This window comes from Equus przewalskii, chromosome 9, assembly GCF_037783145.1.
Source record: "Equus przewalskii isolate Varuska chromosome 9, EquPr2, whole genome shotgun sequence".
Lineage (NCBI taxonomy): Eukaryota > Metazoa > Chordata > Mammalia > Perissodactyla > Equidae > Equus > Equus przewalskii.
In genome coordinates, this window is record NC_091839.1 from 16441055 (window position 1) to 16458386 (window position 17332).

General features: G+C 55.4%; 1 protein-coding gene across 1 annotated transcript in view; it reads right to left on the minus strand.

Moving 5' to 3' along the window:
• Positions 1 to 15065, minus strand: part of PRKD2 (protein kinase D2) — a 31048-nt gene extending 15983 nt beyond the window's left edge. Inside the window, exons 1-8 of the mRNA XM_070558046.1 lie at positions 14746 to 15065; positions 14054 to 14460; positions 11758 to 11896; positions 8371 to 8502; positions 5064 to 5218; positions 4739 to 4961; positions 2616 to 2693; positions 2383 to 2536 (exon numbers count right to left, since the gene is read on the minus strand). Of these exons, the coding sequence (XP_070414147.1) occupies positions 2383 to 2536; positions 2616 to 2693; positions 4739 to 4961; positions 5064 to 5218; positions 8371 to 8502; positions 11758 to 11896; positions 14054 to 14293 (1121 nt within the window). The 5' untranslated portion in view covers positions 14294 to 14460; positions 14746 to 15065. The remainder of the gene's footprint in view (positions 1 to 2382; positions 2537 to 2615; positions 2694 to 4738; positions 4962 to 5063; positions 5219 to 8370; positions 8503 to 11757; positions 11897 to 14053; positions 14461 to 14745) is intronic.
• Between the last annotated feature and the right edge of the window lie 2267 nt (positions 15066 to 17332).

The window sequence follows — 17332 nt, forward strand, 5'->3', positions numbered from 1 at the left end:
TCCCCTGTGGTTTCCAGATTCCCCACAATGAGGACGGGGACTCTTGAGAGGACCAGATTAAGACGCTGGCTCCCGAAGTCAGGCTGCCTGGCAAATGACCTAACCTCTTCGTGCCTCAGTTTCTCCACCCAAAGGGGTTGCTGTGAGGAGTGAAAACCTTTCTTAGGAGCTTAGCACAGAGCTTGGCACACAGGGGGCCTCCAATAAGTGCTAATTAGTAGCGAGCCCATCGATGTGAGCCAGCTGTGTGACACTGGGTGAGTGACTCAACCTCTCTGTGCCTCATTTCCCTCCTCTGTGCGCATGCTATTATTGCAGTGACTTGCCTGACTCCAGATCCAAGAACTTCTTGATCCCTGCACTAAACTAGGCTTCGGTGGCCTTGGGACTTCCCTTTGCCTCTCTGAGACTCGATTTCCTCAGGTGTGAAACAGCTGCCTCTCCCAACACCTCCCTCCTCCAAGCCCCTCAAGGTCCACCTCTGACAGCCCATATTCTGTTACTAAACACCCCCAGGAAAGACCTGGGCGAAAGGGAATCTGACGTTCCAGGCTGCTCGGCTCGGGTGGCAGCAGTGGAAACCCTCCACGATCCCTGTGACCTGAAGAGCCATCCCCCCTCTGGCCTTGTCTCCCACCCTTTCCCCTCGCCCTCCCAGCTCCAGCCACACTCGGCTCCTTGCTGTTCCCGGAATATGCTTAGTGCCACCTCAGTGCCTTTGCACGTGCTGTGGTCCCTCTGTTTGGGACACTCTTCCCCAAATATCTCCCATGCGGCTCCTGCCCTCCCCTCCTTCAGGTCTCTTCAAATGTCACCTCCTCAGAGATGCCTGCTTGAAGGACCCGGGCTAAAATAGCACGTTTCCATTCTCTGTCCCCTCTCATTGCTTCATTTTTATTTTATCTTGGATAGCCATTATCGATACCTTACGCTCTGGATGCATGTTTAATTAGCTGCCTGCCCACTAGCATGTCAGCTCCATGAGGGCAGAGACGTTTACTGTTTTGTCCCCAGCCGTGTGTCTGGATTCTAGAACCCAGTTGGCGCTCACTGGCTATCCACTGAGACACCGTGGAATCGGCCGCATGTTTATGCTGTCCTGGCCTCTGGGGTGCGGGCTCAGCTCCTCTCTCTTATTCATTACTGGGCAAAGCCCCTGAGCCTCACTCTTCTCACCTAGAAATGGGGATAATGATTCTCATGCGAAGGATTGAGTTCAAGAACAAATGCTTCATGGACGCGCTCCACAGCCCAAGATTATTTTTATAAATCAGGCACTCATTATTAAAATATTTTTGAGCCTCTCCCCTCAATACATGCACATTTATGTAATACCTTATGCAGTTACATATAACTCAGCAAGAGCTTCACCTGCAGGATCTAAGGGAATTCACACAATCTCCGTGAGGCAGGTGCCATCAGCACCCCAGGGGAAACTGAGGCACATGGCAACGTGACCAGCAGTTTAAGTGGCGGAGCTGGGACCTAGGCCTGGCTGTCCCGGCTGTCAGCCCCCAGCGCCCCCAGCGCCCTGCTGTCTTCCTGCCCCTCCAGGAAGGGGGACCTGACCTTCCACACCCCTGTCTGAAGCCAGGCCCCATCCTGGGCACTCGGAAAACAGACAAATCTCCTCGCCCTCCAGCCCTGGAGCTCACAGGCTGGTGGAGGTGAAGAAATGGGAATTCCACTTAATTTAATTTAATATTAATAATTTAAAATGCGGCATTAAGTAAAAGTTAGTATTCTTTTTCAGAGCTTCCATGCCAGAAGAAAGCCATTGCCCGTCGGGTCCTTGGGGAATGTCCTTCCGTCCCCATCTTACAGACGGGAAGACAGAGGTACCCAAAGGGGAAGGGACTTGTTTAAAGCCATCTAAGTGAATCTGAGGCCAAAATGGGTGAAAGAAATGGACATTTTCCCTTCCTTTCTAAGATTTAGTGCTCTGTGATAAGAGCGAACACTATTTGACACTTACTGCATACCAGGCACTGTTTTAGGTACTTAAATTGTATTCATCCATTTCCTCCTCACACTAACCCCATAATTCTCCTTTTACTGATGAGGAAGCCAAGGCCCAGAGAGGCTAATCTCCTGCCTAAGGCCACACAGGGTTGCAGAGTCCATGTTCTCACTCGCTCTCTGTCGCTTTGCAATGCAGACTGTTTCTGAAAGGACCCACCCGAAACTGACTCCAGTGGCATCCTCAGAAATACAATATAAATTAAAATAGGCTTCGATGAAAAATTTAAAAAAATGTAAATCAGGAAAAAAGGTTCCGTTCAGAAATAAAGTGTGGGTGCTGAAGCAGGTCTACCTTGGGAGCCTGGGAAATGTACAAGTCGAGGGGGCCACCCGCTGTGAGACGGGGAGGGCCCCGGGTACCTCTGTGCCTTGGCTCCCTCGCCCTCGTCCTCTTCACTGGCGTGGAGGGCGCTCTCCGAGTGGGAGCCTGGGATGACACCGGCGTCGTCGGGCTCATCCATGAGGGCGCTCTTGTCAGCCTCACTGAAATCAGTGGCCTCCTCCATCGGCACATCTGGAGCGACAGGGACATCAGAGGGGCCTTCCCCCGGTCCTGCCCCCGCCCGCTTCCCGCTCGGCCCCCGGCCTCTTACCTCCGTTGATGAGCGCCTCCCCTAAGCAGTCATTAGGGACGCGGGTGGCACAGCGTTTGTGACAGTTAAACTTGCAGTCTGGCAGGGGGACAGGGAACAAGGAGACAGGTGTCGGGGGGAGAAGTCACCTGCAAAGGCTGAATCTGGACTCCGGACTCCCAGGCTCCAAAGGGCCTGCTCTTGCTGTTCGCGGCAGGGAACCCAGCCGACCCTTCCCTGGTCGTCCCCTCCTTGAGCCTTGAGCCCATTTCCCCAATTATGGAGACGCTGGATTAAACAGTAGGGCCAGGTGATGTGTCTGTGGCTCTAAAACCCTAGGACTCTAAGGGACTAAAGTTCAAACCGCGTAAATATCCATTACCCTAGACCCCTAAAATTCTAGAATGTAATGGGGTCTAACGTTCTATGATTCCAGACTTTGAACACTCGAGGACAGGCTTTCTTAACCTGTGGCACTATGAACGTTCTGGGCCGGATAATTCCTTCTCGTGGAGAGCTGTTCTGTGCATCACAGAACGGTTAGCAGCATCTCTGACCTCCACCCACTAGACGCCAGTAGCCTCGTCCTCACACGGCAAACACGATGTCTCCCAACATCCCCTGCGAGGGGGTGGGCAAGACTGTCCCTGGTGAGAACCACTGCTCTAGAGTTGGATGATTCCAAGCTTCCAGGATGCTGTCCATCAAAGACTTTAGAATTTGATGAAAACCTTTTTTCTAAGGCTCTGTGATTCTAGATTTCTAAGATGCTAGGTTTGATGTCTAAGTTTCTAGAACTCTACACACCCATGAGAGTACTGTTCTATGATTCTAGGCTGTTAAGACTCCTTGATGTCCCAGGTTTTAGGGTTTTCTATATCTAAACTCTAGAATTCTGTGACTTCTCAACCTCCAGAAGCTGATGATTCCAAGGTTCTAGGATTCTCTATGTCCAAGATTCTAACACTTAATGTTTCTATGGTTCCTTAGCTCTAGACATCTAAGATTCTAGAACCTGCTTGTTCCAATGAATTCTAGAATTGGATGGCTCTAAGTTCTTATGGATCTAGACTTCCGACATTCTAGAATTGGATCATTCAAAGTTCTGGAGTTCTAGATTTCTAGGACTCTAAGATTCCATGCTTCCAAGTTTATATGATTCTAGACTTCTAAAACTCGAATTTGATGCTTCTAGGCTTCTATTATTCTCAAATCCTATGGTTCTAAAGTTCTAATATTCTGAGAATCTATAATTTGTAGTTCTAAGAGTCTAAAGTTCTATGGTTCTTTTCACTGAATCCTACAACCCAGAATTCTTTTTTTTTTTTTTGAGGAAGATTAGCCCTGAGCTAACATCTGCTGCCAATCCTCCTCTTTTTGCTGAGGAAGACTGGCCCTGAGCTAACATCCATGCCCATCTTCCTCTACTTTATATGTGGGACGCCTCCCACAGCATGGCTTGCCAAGCAGTGCCATGTCCACACCTGGGATCCAAACTGGCTTACCCCGGGCCGCCAAAGCGGAACGTGCACACTTAGCCACTGTGCCACCAGGCCGGCCCCCTACAACCCAGAATTCTTGAATCCTATTTCTAAGGTTCTATGATTCTAGAATTCTCAAGTACTACAGTCTTAGAATTCTGTGCCGGGGCCGGCCCCATGGCCGAGTGGTTAAGTTCGTGTGCTCTGCTTTGACAGCCCAGGGTTTCGCCAGTTCACATCCTGGGCATGGACAAGGCACTGCCCATCAAGCCACGCTGAGGCGGCGTCCCACATGCCACAACTAGAAGGACCTACAACTAAAAGTACACAACTATGTACCAGGGGGCTTTGGGAGAAAAAGGAAAAATAAAATCTTAAAAAAAAAAAAGAATTCCATGCCAAGTGTCTTATGAATCTAAATTTCTAAGGTTCCAGGATTCCAAGGTTCTAATGACCGAGGTTCTAGGATTCCAGAGTTCCAATGGTTCTAGAACCCCAGGATTCAGGGCCCTCCCTTTCTGAGGCCCGGTGCTGCTAAGGATCAGAATACTGAGATTCTGTGTCCCTCCACAGGCCCAGCTGGGATCCTCAGCCTCTGAGCATGTGTGGGGGGCGCTCTGACCCTCTCTGTCCCCCGCCCCACCCGTGGGGGCCCCCGCTGACCTTTACACTGCAGGCCCTGGCGGAAGAGACCCTTGAGAAGTTTCTTGCAGGCCTGGCACACGGTGGGCCGCGTGTAGCTGTGGATGAGGAAGGTGTGTGGCACCTTGACCTTGGAGAGCAGCATCTTGTCCAGCTCGATGGGGCGGCCGGTGTAGGATGAGGCGGAGGAGGAGGAGGACGATGAGTGGGGGCGGCGAGGCAGGAGCTCGGTGGTGCTCCGGTTCTACCAGTCAGCAAGAGTGGAAGGGGAACATCAGTGCCTTGTCGCTCGTCCTGGGCCCCGCCACCCCCCGGCCACCAACCTGCCCCCTCCCCAGCCCCTCACCAGCTCCTCAGCCGTGCAGGGCAGGGACTCAGAGGTGCCGAGGCGCACCGAGTGGCCACTGGCCAGAGACGTGGACGACAGGCGCCGCTTGCGGGCCCCGCTGCAGTTGTTGGGGATGCTGAAGGCGCAGCGTTTGTGGTAGTTCAGTCCGCAGCCTGCGGGGGGCGCCAGACGGTCAGAGACACAGCCTCCACCCGCCCGGGCTCGAAAGCTCCACCCGCCCCGCGCCCCCCTCCTTTTCTGGAGATCTGGGAGACAGCAGATCCCTCAGGACGCCTCAGGAGTGTGATTAACGTCAAACTACGAAAAAAACCAATTCAGGCAGAACTGCTAAGGGCCCAGAGGACTCCAGCAGGCAACGCACGGGGAGCAGGCGACGCGCTTGCTGAGGACAAAGGGAAGACGGACTGGGCCGCCGAGGGAGGAAGCCACAGCCACGTGACCAGTTGCAGAAATGAGTTAGGAGAATTTCTTCCTTCTTTTGTAATGAATATGTGTGTGTATACCAAATACTTTTGTTTTCTTTCCTCTTCTATCCCCTTATCACCTAATAAAGGATATTAATAAATAATTAACTCTGTTTCGTGGTATTTAAGTTACAGGATATCGAAGGAGAAGATGGAAGAGCAGCCAAGGATGCATGGTCTTCTGGGGAAGGGCTAGCGTGGTTTGGGTTCCGCTCAGGATGCTATTATAGCAGGTGGCAGTATGACTGTTAATTTCGTTGTTTCTTTTTTTAATCCTCGTCCATGAAAGAATCAGGCTCAGCTTGTCCTTTCCTACTGGATTTCCTGAATCCTTGCTCCAGTACCTCTCCCGGGATTCCAAATGGTTCCAGGATCGCTCTTTGTTCTGGAGTGAAGAACGTTCCTCCAGCGTTCGGAAGCTGCGTTCAGAACGCTGCATGGAGCCTTCGGGTCGCCCGCCTGTGGCAGCCTTTCCGGCCCAGCACTTCCTCATCAGAGGCGCTGGCTTGGATGCTGGGTGTAATGCTGCCGAGGCAAAGTCTGAGGACCCCCACGGGCGCCGCGAGAAGAGCTTCAGCACGGCAAATGGCCTTTGCATCCAGAAACCACTTCCCAGTTCTGGCCTTTAATCACTCACATGCTTCATGGAATTTCAGAATCTCATCCATGAGTCCCAGTGGGAGTATCAAGGGGGAGTTAAACTCCATCATCCGTGATGCTGGGCCAGTGAAGTCCGTGCGAAGAATGCCCTTTAGAATTTGATGACACCAGGGTTGTGCCATGACCAAGGTTACACAGGCCAAGACCTCGGGAGCTGGACACGGTGTGTGAATGATGGCCATACTGATGGCAGCTTTGAATGCACTGCATCAGTTTTCTGCAGGCCTGCCATGGCTATTATCCCAAGAGTCCTTAAATAATGCCACAAGTAGATTTAAGGCTGCATGCTAATAATCCTAGTTGATGAGATAGGTCCTCCGGAACATGGGTATCCAAGACTCTGGATTTCCTTAGAAGCACGATAGCCACGAAGCTGGAGATCCTTAGACACTGAGACATCCGAGAATATGCCTCTAACTGCAGGGCACACTGAACAAACAGCGGAGGTACAGATCCTCATGGAAGAATGGACAGTCCTCACCTGCTGTGTGCAGAGCAGAGCCAAGGCGGGGGTGTGGCCTTCATCTTCAGGCGGGGCGAGGTCTCAACATTCTCAGAAGCATCAAAGATGGGAACCGTAGGGGACTGGCCCCGTGGCCGCGTGGTTAAGTTCACACGCTCCGCTGCAGGCGGCCCAGTGTTTCATTGGTTCGAATCCTGGGCGCGGACATGGCACTGCTCATCAAACCACACTGAGGTGGCATCGCACATGCCACAACTAGAAGGACCCACAACTGAAATATATCACTATGTACTGAGGGGATTTGGGGAGGAAAAGGAAAAAAAACAGATTGGCAACAATTGTTAGCTCAGGTGCCAATCTTTAAAATAAAAAAAGAAATATCTAAAAGAAACCAATAAGAGGTAATTAAAGTTAAATGAGGCCATAAGGGTGGGGCCCTGATCCGATGTGTCTGGGGTCCTTATAAAAGGAAGACCCTTCAGAAACCGCTGTCTCTCCACACACCACATGAGGACACTGTGCGATGGCAGCCATCTGCAAACCAGGAAGAGGGTTCTCACCAGGAACCGAACCCTGTCGGAACCTTAATCGTAACCTTTCCAGCCTCTGCAATTGTGAGAAATAAGTGTCTGTTGCTTAAGCCTCTCAGCCTGCAGTGTTTTGTTCTGGCGGCCCCAGGAGATGGACATGCTAAGGTGACAGGGGTGGACTCTGACGGTCAGCTTCACGTGTCCATGTGGCTAGGCCAGCATCCCCAGTTATTGAAACCCTCATGTAGGTGCTGCTTGTAGAAGGATTTTGTAGATGCGATTCAAGTCCGCAGTCAGGTGACTCTAAGAGAGGGAGACTGTCCTGGTTAATCTGGGTGGGCCTGTTTCAATCAGCTGAAAGGTTTAGAAAGCAGAGCTGAGACTTCCCGGATGAAGAAATTCTGCCTGTGGAGAGCAGCTTCAGCTCCCGCCTGTGAGTTCCAGCCTGCGCCTTCCTGACGGGCGGTCGGACAGACTTCAGAGCTGCCTGGCCAGCCTCTACAATCCTGTAAGCCAATGCCTTCCAAAAATCCCTTAATATGTATACCTCCGACTGGCTCTATATCTGGGATTGAGCCCTCACTAATAGAGTCTCCGCCTTCTTCCCTGGGCATCCCGCTTTTTCTTCCCCAAGCTCCGCCCTTTACCTCTCCCTCGGAGCTCCACCTCCGGAGCTGAGCCCCACCCAGGCCCCACCCCACCAAAGCCATGCCCCTGCCACGCCTCTAGCTCCTCCTCCAAGCCCTGCCCCGCCCCCTATGCTCCGCCTCCCGGCCCTGAGCCCCACCCAGGCCCCGCCTCCCGCCCCACCTCCAACTCCTCCCCCAAGCCCTGCCTCTGGGCTCTTACCTCCCCAAGCTCCGCCCTTTACTTCTCCCTCGGAGCTCCACCTCCCAGGCTCCACCCCCAAAGCTGAGCCCCACCCAGGCCCCGCCCCACCCAGGCCACGCCCCCTGACCACGCCTCCAGCTCCTCCCCCAAGCTCTGCCTCTGGTTCGTCTCTCTCCAAGCCCCACCCCCTAGGCTCCGCCTCCCGGCCCTGAGCCCCACCCAGGCCCCGCCCTCCGCCCAAGCTCCTCCCCCAAGCCCTTCCTCTGGGTCCTTCCTTTCTCCAAGCCCCGCCTCCAAGGCCACGCCCCCTGCCCGCGCCTACCTCGTGGCCCCGCCCCCCGCCCCTTCCCTCTCACCGTCACACTTGAGGCCCTGGCGCACCAGGCCAAAGAGCATCTCCCCGCAGTGATCGCAGAAGGCGGGCGCCCGGTAGGAGTGCACCGTGAGGGCGTGCGGGCGGATCTGGAAGTCCTCGAAGGTGGCCGAAGCTGCAGGGAGGGGCAGATGGTGGAGTCGGGGCGGCAGAGGCTGTCCCGCCCCGCACTCCCGCGTTTCTCACAGCCCCCAAGCTGCAAGGCTGGCGCTGTCCTGCCTGCATTCACCCGCATACTTCATGGGTTCAAATCGCATCTCCACTACTGGGCAAAACAGCCGTGCTGGAGACAGGGGGGAAGCGGGTGGGGAGGCGTCGAATGGGGATGCAGTCTCCGCTTTGCAAGGTGCAAGGAGATTGGTTGCACGACAATGTGAATGTAACGAACACTACTGAACAGCAGACTTAAAAATGGCTAAGGTGGGGGCCGGCCCTGGCAGAGCAGTTAAGTTCATCTGCTCCCTTTGAGTGGCCCAGGGTTTCATGGCGCCGCTCATTAGGCCACGCTGAGGCGGCGTCCCACATGCCACAACCAGAAGGACCCACAACTGAAAATACACAACTAGGTACCTGGGGGCTTTGGGGAGAAAAAGGAAAAATTTTTTTAAATCTTAACAAAAAAAAAAAGGCTAAGATGGTAATCTTATGTATATTTCACAATTAAAAATTTTTAAATAAAAATAATATAAATGCCTGGGTCCCACCCTTGGAGTTTCTGATCTCCTTGGTCTGGGGTGGAGCCTGAGCACCAACAGAAAAACACAAACACCTGTGTATCCTAGTTTTCTCATCTTTAAAATGGAAATTCCACAAATATTTACTCAGTGTCATTCCAGGCAGTAGGGACACCACATGGAGCAAAACAGAGAAAAATCCCTGCCTGGCCTCTAGTGAGGGACACGGACAAATACCATAAATATTCTTATTTAACACTCACCCAATCTAGCAGTTACTCTGTGCCAGGCACTGCTCTAAGTACTTTAAAATACTAACGAATTTAGCCCTCTCAAGAGCCCCTGTGAGGTACATCCTGTTGTTCTGCTCGCTTTCTAGAGGAGGAGACTGCAGCACAGACAGGTTAAGCAACTTGCCCAAGGTCACACAGCCAGCAAGTCACAGAACTTGCATTTGAACCCAGGCCCCTGTGGCTTGAGAGTTCAGGCTTTCAGCAGTGGACTCACTGCCTCTCTGAAATGTTTACGTAATAAAATATACAGCAGGTTAGAAGTCAGTAAGTGCTTAGGAGGAAAAGTAAGCAGGGAAGGGAGAAACGGAAGGTGCAAGAGGTACACTTTTAAAGAGGTGGCAGGGAAGGCCTCCTGGAGGAGGTGACGTGAAGGCAAAGGCCTCCTTCAGGAGGTAAGGGAATGAGCCACACAGGTGTCTAGGAAAGACCACGCCCAGTATCATACCAGCACCTCCTTAGAGATTCCTTTTTAAGGGTTAAATGAGTATGTGGAAAATCCTTAAAACAGTGCCTGGTACATAGAAAGGGCTGACTAAATGTTAGCCATTATTTTAAACATTTCATTTTGAAGTGAAGTCTCGTTCCTCTTCCCCCCCCAAAGAAAAATTTCAGTCTAATATTAAGCTATTTTTCTTAGTATTATACAACAGACAGAGGACTCGCTGTGCCAAGCACTGTTGACACATTCATAATAAAGCTATGAACAAAACAGATTTACACCCAACTCTTGGGGAGTGGACATCTTTTGGGGAGACAGACAAGAAACATAAACACATAAATAAACAAGGAAATTCCAGACAATGGAGGAAATGGCATTTAAGCTGAGATCCAAATAACAAGAAGGAGCTAGCTATGAGGAGATGGGCGGGGAAGCATGCCAGGCATCAAGAACAGCAAGTGCAAAGGCCCTGAGTTGGGAGGGAGCTTAGTTTGTTTACAGGACAGAGGGCAGGCAAGCACAGCTGGAACAAAGAAAGTCAGGAGGACAGTGCTAAGAATGAATTCGGGGAACTGGAAGAGGTCAGGTCATGAATAGCCTTGAGGCCATTTTGAGGAGTTTGCGTTTTACTCCAAGGATAATGGGGAGCCATGGGAGAATTCAGAGCAGTGGAGTGCCATGATCTGACTTGGGTGCTACTGCTTTAGTCTAGGCAGGAGGTGATGGCGGCTTGGATGAGCGGAGGTAGTAAGAAGTAGATTCAGGATGTTCACTGAAGGTAGGACCAATAGGTTTGATGATGGATCAAGCAATGGAGTGAGAGAAAAAGAGGAATCAAGGATGCCCCAAGGTTGAGGGCAGGAGCGCCTGAGTGAATGGCGATGCCCTTCACTGAAACGGAGAAGATGGCAGGGAGAGCAGGTTCAGAAGGCGAAAATCAAGATGTCTGTCATGGAGAGGCCATATCTGAGAGAGGCCCAGAGACGCCAAGGATGAGGGAGACAGGTAGGTGAACAAGACTTGGGTTTAGGGGAGAGACCAGGATGAAGACGAAAATCCAAGAGTTGCCAGGGTATTTAAAACCGGAATGCATAAATCCAAACTTCTAATTGTCATCCATCCATTCACCACATTTTACTGAGCATGCAAGGGGGCCGGGGGTGGGGGGGGGCCCGGGAGGGTGGGGGGGAATACAGCCGTGAATAAGGCAGATCCCTCCCCCGCCTCCCACCCGGGAAGGAACCGAGGGCTATAGACTCGTCTCAGGTGCTGAGAGCTTGTGCATCTAGAAAGTGGGAATGGCCAGTGGGTGTCCTAGATTCTGGCTGCAAACACAGGAGCCCAGGTTTCCTCTCCCTTACAGTCTGATCTCCTTGGGGGGAGCCCTAGGCATCAGACCATTTTTAACTTTATATCAAAGTATAACATGTCTAGAAACGGACACATCAGAAGTGCCCTGCTCAGCGAACTGTCAGACTGGGCACACCGTGTCCCCAGCATCCTGATGGATAAACGGAAGCGTATCCAGTTCCCGCAAAGCTGGCTCGGGCTGCGCCCCCAGACTCCACCTTCCGCAAAGGCACCCACTCTCCTGGCTTCTAACACCGTAGAGTAAACGCATCGTCTTTGCGCTTCATACACGGAAGGATGCTCTGTAGATCCTGAGGTCTAACTGCTGTCTCTCAGCGTTAGTTTGCGAGATTCGTCCGCATCGCCATGGACCACTGATGCTGCACAACAGGGCTGTGCGAATTCCACGCTGCGCATGCCCCGCAATATATTTACCCATTCCGGGCCGGGAGTTTGTAAAAGCTCCCGAGGTGACTTTAATTTGCAGCCAGGGCTGAGAACCGCTGGCCCCTGACTTGAAGAAGCGAGTTTCTGGGCCCTTCTCCCCTCCCCCTCCTCCAGATGCCCCGCCTCCGCTCGAAGCTCCGCCCCTGGGCGGGCCCACGGCCGCTCACCCGACAGCACCACCTCCACCAGGTCGCCCTCCTGGATGTCTCCCGCCGAGCGCACGAGCTGCAGGAGGTTAGCCGACGTGGGGTCATGTTTGAAGAGCAGAATCTTGTCGTAAAGGCCGTAGAAGCCGCACTCGGGGAACTGAGGGGCGGGAGAGGGAGGTGGTGACGAGAAGGGCTCAGAGCGCCTGCAGCAGCGGTCTGAAACCCTCCCAGGGCAGGGCCGGCTGTTTCCCCCGGAAACTCGGAGACCCCTCGCTTCCTGCCTGCTCCCTCCCAAGCCCAGCTGGAGCCCGGCAGGGTGCCAGGGCCCCAGGTGTGCCGAGAGCGAGCGCCGGCCAGAGCGTGGTGGCTGGACTGGCCAACCGGGGTGAAAAGGAGAGTGGGCACCTAGAATTTTCCGGAGCCCGGGGTGAGGGGGGCGGCTGATGAGCACCCCCCTCCTTGATGCAACCCCACACACACCAACCAGCTTCCTTCCTGGATCTATTGTTGTCCTCGTTACCTGGCTCCAGGCCCAGCAGTGGGGCGGGGCGAGCTGAAAGGAGGGGACTTAGGACTCCCGGGGCGCGGAGGGGGGAAGGCGGGAGCTGGAGGTAGGGAAGGTGCCCCCCACTCAATGCCCAAAGGACCCAGGTGTACCGGTCCCCAGCTTGGGGGGGCAGGAAATGAAACCCGGTAGAACAGAAAGTGAAACTGCCCAGGTGGGGCAGCTGGAAGGAAAAAAAGAGGCCATCCCACACCTGGAAGGAGAGGATAGAAAATAAAAAGGGGGGGATGGGAGGGGAGGCCTGAGGAGGTGGGCTGAAGATCTGAGCATGGGACAAAGAATGTCACCCAGGGGACACTCTGCCCTCCCCCCAGCCTGCTTTCCCAAGGAGCAGGCTGAGCTGGGCCTGAAAGCTGGGCCTGCTAGTTTTGGGGTTTGGGGGGGCGAAGGCAGCCCTATGTATTCTTGCCTGCCGGGAGAGGGTCCACAGCGACCAGGACTCCCTGGGCCCTGACTGCCTGGGAGGTCTTTCTCTCAGCCTCAGTTTCCTTGTCTGTGAAGTGGGGGAGTTGGCCCAGTTCCCCATGTTTCTCTGAAGCCCAAAGAATTCATTTCCAGGAGTCTGAGAAGCTTCTGGAATTTGGATATTTGGGGATTCCCGCATGGTCCCATTGCAGGATTCTACATTCCAGACCCCAACATATTCTCATTACACGTTTTAGGATTTCAACAACGCAGATGAGCAGTAGTCTAATATTTTATTGTTCTACGAATCTGACAAACTAGGATTCTAGGAATATTCGAGTTTCTTAGCATTAAAGGATTTAAATAAGCCAGCATCCCCAAATTCTAACATTCTAACACTCTAGGATTCCAACAACCCAGGAACCTAATATTCCAACATTTTAATGTTTTAGTATTTCAACAACCTAGAATTCTAACGTTTGAACAGTTTAATATCAGAGGCGTTCAATTACCCAGCAGTTGCATATTCCAACACTTTAGAATTCTAATAGTCTAACATTTTTACAGTCTAGAATCTCAACAGCAGACAACGCCACTATTCTAACTTTCAACATGCTAGGATTCAGACATTGGGATCCACCTGATTCCCTCTTGCAAAGATCCCCAGCCCCCCACCTGGTGACCCTGGTGTCTGAAGCTGAGAGTGGGGTGGGATTGGGGAAGACCTGTTAAAACAGGCCAGCATCAGACCTCGGGGGTGGGGACACGGGGATTAGGAGAGGGGACAGAGTCCCCAGAGCCTCTGGGCGTTCCGACGAGGTGCCGGCCCCGCTGCCCACATTTCGCCCTGGGGGAGGGCAGAGATGGGGCTCCGAGACCTCACTTGCCCCGGGCAGCCAGCGCAGGCGCGCGCGCGTGCACACACACACGTCACCCGATCGCCTCGGCCAGCCCGGCTTCAATTTCTACTGTTTCCACCAAATGGGAGGTCAGGGATGTGCCAGGGCAAGGAGGTGCCCCCACATCTGCTGCCCCCAGCTGCCCCTTCCTCGCCGCGTCTACACCTGGCAGGCCCCTCCCTTCCTCCCTGCCTGCTGCAGAAAACAACAACAGGCAGGGACACGCAATTTGGGGAGGCCTCTGGGGCACCCCACCCCTACGCAGGCCTCCCTCAAACGGGTAGTGGGGTGAAGAGGCAACTCGGGGCCAGTGCCCACCCCTCAGTGGCCCGAGGCTTAGACCCTCTTCCTCCCCCACCCTTACGCCAGGCTCCAGGTGGCCTCTGCCAGCGCCCCCTCCTCTAGACTTCTCCCCAAGCGCGGTGGGAGGAACCCACGCCCTTACCTTCTGGTCCACGATGGAACAAGCCAGCTGCTTCACATGGGCCAGCTCGGAGGCGGTGGGCAACAGCACGAACTCGCGGGTCAGCCCGATCTGGATGTGGAAGGAGACCCCGGGGCCCGGGGCCGGGACCTGAGGCAACAGCGGTGGCGGCGACTGCAGCTCCAAGCCGCCGATGAGCGGAGGAGACCCCGGCCCGGGAGAGCCCGGGAGCCCGGCGGAATGGGATGGGGCGGCGGCCATGGGGGGAGGCCAGGGACCGGCCGCCCGGAGCCCACCCGGGATCCGGCTGGAGGAGGCTGGGGAAGCCGGGTCACTGGATCCGAGGGATGTCGTAAGCTGGTGGAGGGAGCGCGGGGATCCGAGAAGAGAAATCTAGCAGGTTGAGGGGATTCGAGGATGGCGTGAGCCTGAGAAATCAGAGAAAAAGGAATCTAGTGGATCAGACGCTCGGGAATCAAGGGATCACAGATGCTCAGACAGGAGAAAGTCAATGGTGCGGGGGACCCAGCGATTGACAGATTCCAAGAAATCAAAGAAGAAAATTAGTAGGTCGGGGTCACAGGGATCAAGGGAGCCGAGGATCCAAAGGCCCTTTGGAGAGAGAAAGGATTACAAAGGGAACAGGGGGATGCCAGAATCCAGCGGCTCTAAGAGGATCCAATTAAGAAGAGGGCCCTAGGGATTCACCACACCTTGGGGATGGAGTGCAGGAGTCTCTGAGTCGGAGATCGAGTGGATCCCAGGGATCTGAGGGGCCCGGGGATGCGGCAGAGGGATCCCAAGAGCCAGGGTGCTAAGGAGGGAATCTCACGGGTCTCGGAAGTTGGAGGAAAGTTCGGTCCGGGGCCGCGGAGAAGGGGGCGTTCCCGGCAGCAGTGGGGGTGGGGCAAGGGAGGGTCTCCCGGCGCCGGGCGCCGGGCGCCGCTGGCTCTGGTTCCCCCTCCAAAGTTTAACTCGGCGGCGGCGGCCCAAAAGGAAGTGTCCGGAGCGACGGCTCGGCCGGCCAATCAGCGCCAGCCTCGGTGGCGTCAGAGAGGGCGGAGCCTGCCGAGGGGCTGGGGGCGGAAGGGGAGGGCGGGCGCGGGGCCTCCGAATTGGGGGTGGCAGGTCCCTGGCGCGTGTCCGGGGGTTTGCAGTGGGAGATGCGGGGCGGGGGGCGGGACTGGTTCCTCTCCAACACACCCAAGTCTAGAAAGTTAACTTTTCCCCGAGCTGGAGAGGGAGGGGTGAGTCCCCCTCAGCCCCCCGGGCCGCGGGCCGGGGCTGAGGAGGCGCTTGGCCCTTTAAGGACGGGGCCGTCTCGCCCGGCCTGCATCCGGCGCCCACCGCAGGGGAAGGGAGGGAAACGGGGTGTCGGGGCCACTCGCCCTCCGGCCTCGGCCTCCTCCTGCCCGCGCCGCGCCCCAGCCCGTTCCGCGGGTGGGAGGACCCATGGCCCCGAGGAGCAGAGGTCCCGGCCTCGGGGCCGTCTCCAGCGCCCCTGGGCAAGGTGCACGGAGCGAACCCGAGGGGCCGGGCTGGGCCACCTGTGCGGGGAGCGGCAGGCACGGGGCGGCTGGAGAAAGGGTGTAGCTTCCTTCCGCCAGCTGCCCTCGCCACCCGTCAAAGGCTGGGGCGCCTGGAAGGGCTCTGGCAACCAGGGAGGACCACACATGCATAGTCCATAGATGGAGAGCCGACTGTTCTCCTGGGGGCGGGGGTCTTTCTCTGTGTGACTTCAGGTGGGTGGCTGCCCCTCTCTGAGCCTGTTTGTCCAGCTGTGAGATGGGATGGTAATAGGACGCTACCCCAGAGGGTCTTTGTGGGGACTCCTGTGACTGTAATGGTGCGTGGAACACAGCAGTTCGGTAAATGGGGGCTGTCACTGTAGTTTGCAGAGATAAAGGGGTGGGCACCTCAGGCTCTGGGTGGGTCTGTTCATTCACTCTGTCATCCAGCAAGTATCCATGGACAGCCTCCTGTGCCAGGCCTGTCGGAAAACACCTCTTCCGCCCGGTTCAGGAGCCATTCAGACTTGATTTCTCCTCCCCAGCTAATAATAAAAAAGTGGCCACCATTTCGTTTACATACAGGAAGCTGAACCCTCAGAGAGGCAAAATGACTTGTCCAGCCAGTCAGTCGCTCCCACCCCCACCCCACTCCCTTCCTTGAGGGGTCGAGGTCTGGTTGAGCTCCCCAGGCGCCCCAGTAGGGCTGTGCCACCCTGCCTGTCTAGGTTCAAGACCAGCAGGGCTGGTTGGGGTCGGGGGCCACACTGTGAGCCCCCCTCGCTGGTGAAGGGCTGTTGGGGGCAGCTGAGGTTGGTACAGTATCGATTCTGTCACCACATCCGGGGGCTGGCTGGGGCTGGGGAAGGAAGGAAGTCTGAGGCTGGAGCGAAAACCCAAACCACCACCTGGGGAAGCTGCTCAGAGCCCAGAGGGATGAGGGGGGAGCCGGGGCTCCTGTCAGTGTCACCTGACGGCCACCTGCCCACCTGCGCCTTTTCCCTGGACAACCCAGAAGGTGCGCGCTAGCCTCATGCCCATCTGACAGAGGATGCTGAGGCCCAGAGAGGTGTTGGGACCTGCCCAAGGACACCTCGCTGGTAAGTGGTGGAGGCCTCAGCAAGCAGGAGTCACTCATGACTGGATACAAATCCTGACGACCTGCTGGGGATGTCGAGCGAGCCCCTGGAGCCCCCGCCTCCATTGCATCCTCGTACCATGTGCATAACGCCTCCCACGTTCTGTTCAGCTGTTGTGAGGACCAGTGAAACAGCACTTGAAGAGCTCAGCGTGGGGTCTGCCTGGCGCCAAGTGCGCAGTCAACCCCCTGGGAGACGGTAAGGGACTCTGGGGCGCCTGCAATGCACACGGCAGAGGTGTCCTGTGCAGGCGGGTCCCGGCTCGCCCTTGCCGCTCCATGCAGGCCGGCTCCATGCAGGCCCGGCATGGGGGAGGCGGGGCAGGGAGGAAGGAGGTCCTGTGGCATCACACCTCTGGGGAGGGAGGAGTCTGGAGCAGAACCAGGGCTCTACCCCCACACCACGGCCCCTGGGGAGGGAGCACTTAGGGTCAGAAAGGAGGGGCACGGGGAGATTCGGTCCTGTGCCCTCACTTCCGTCCCTCCACCCACACCCTGCCCAAGCTCCAGGCCCCTCTCTGGCCCCCTGGCCCCACCACAAAACCCAAGCCCACCAGGTCCCCTCTCTCCAAGCTCCACCCACCCCAGGCAGAGCGTTACTCCTCCCCCAGAAGTCCCGTCCCCTCGTCCCCTCACAGTCAACACCGCCACCCA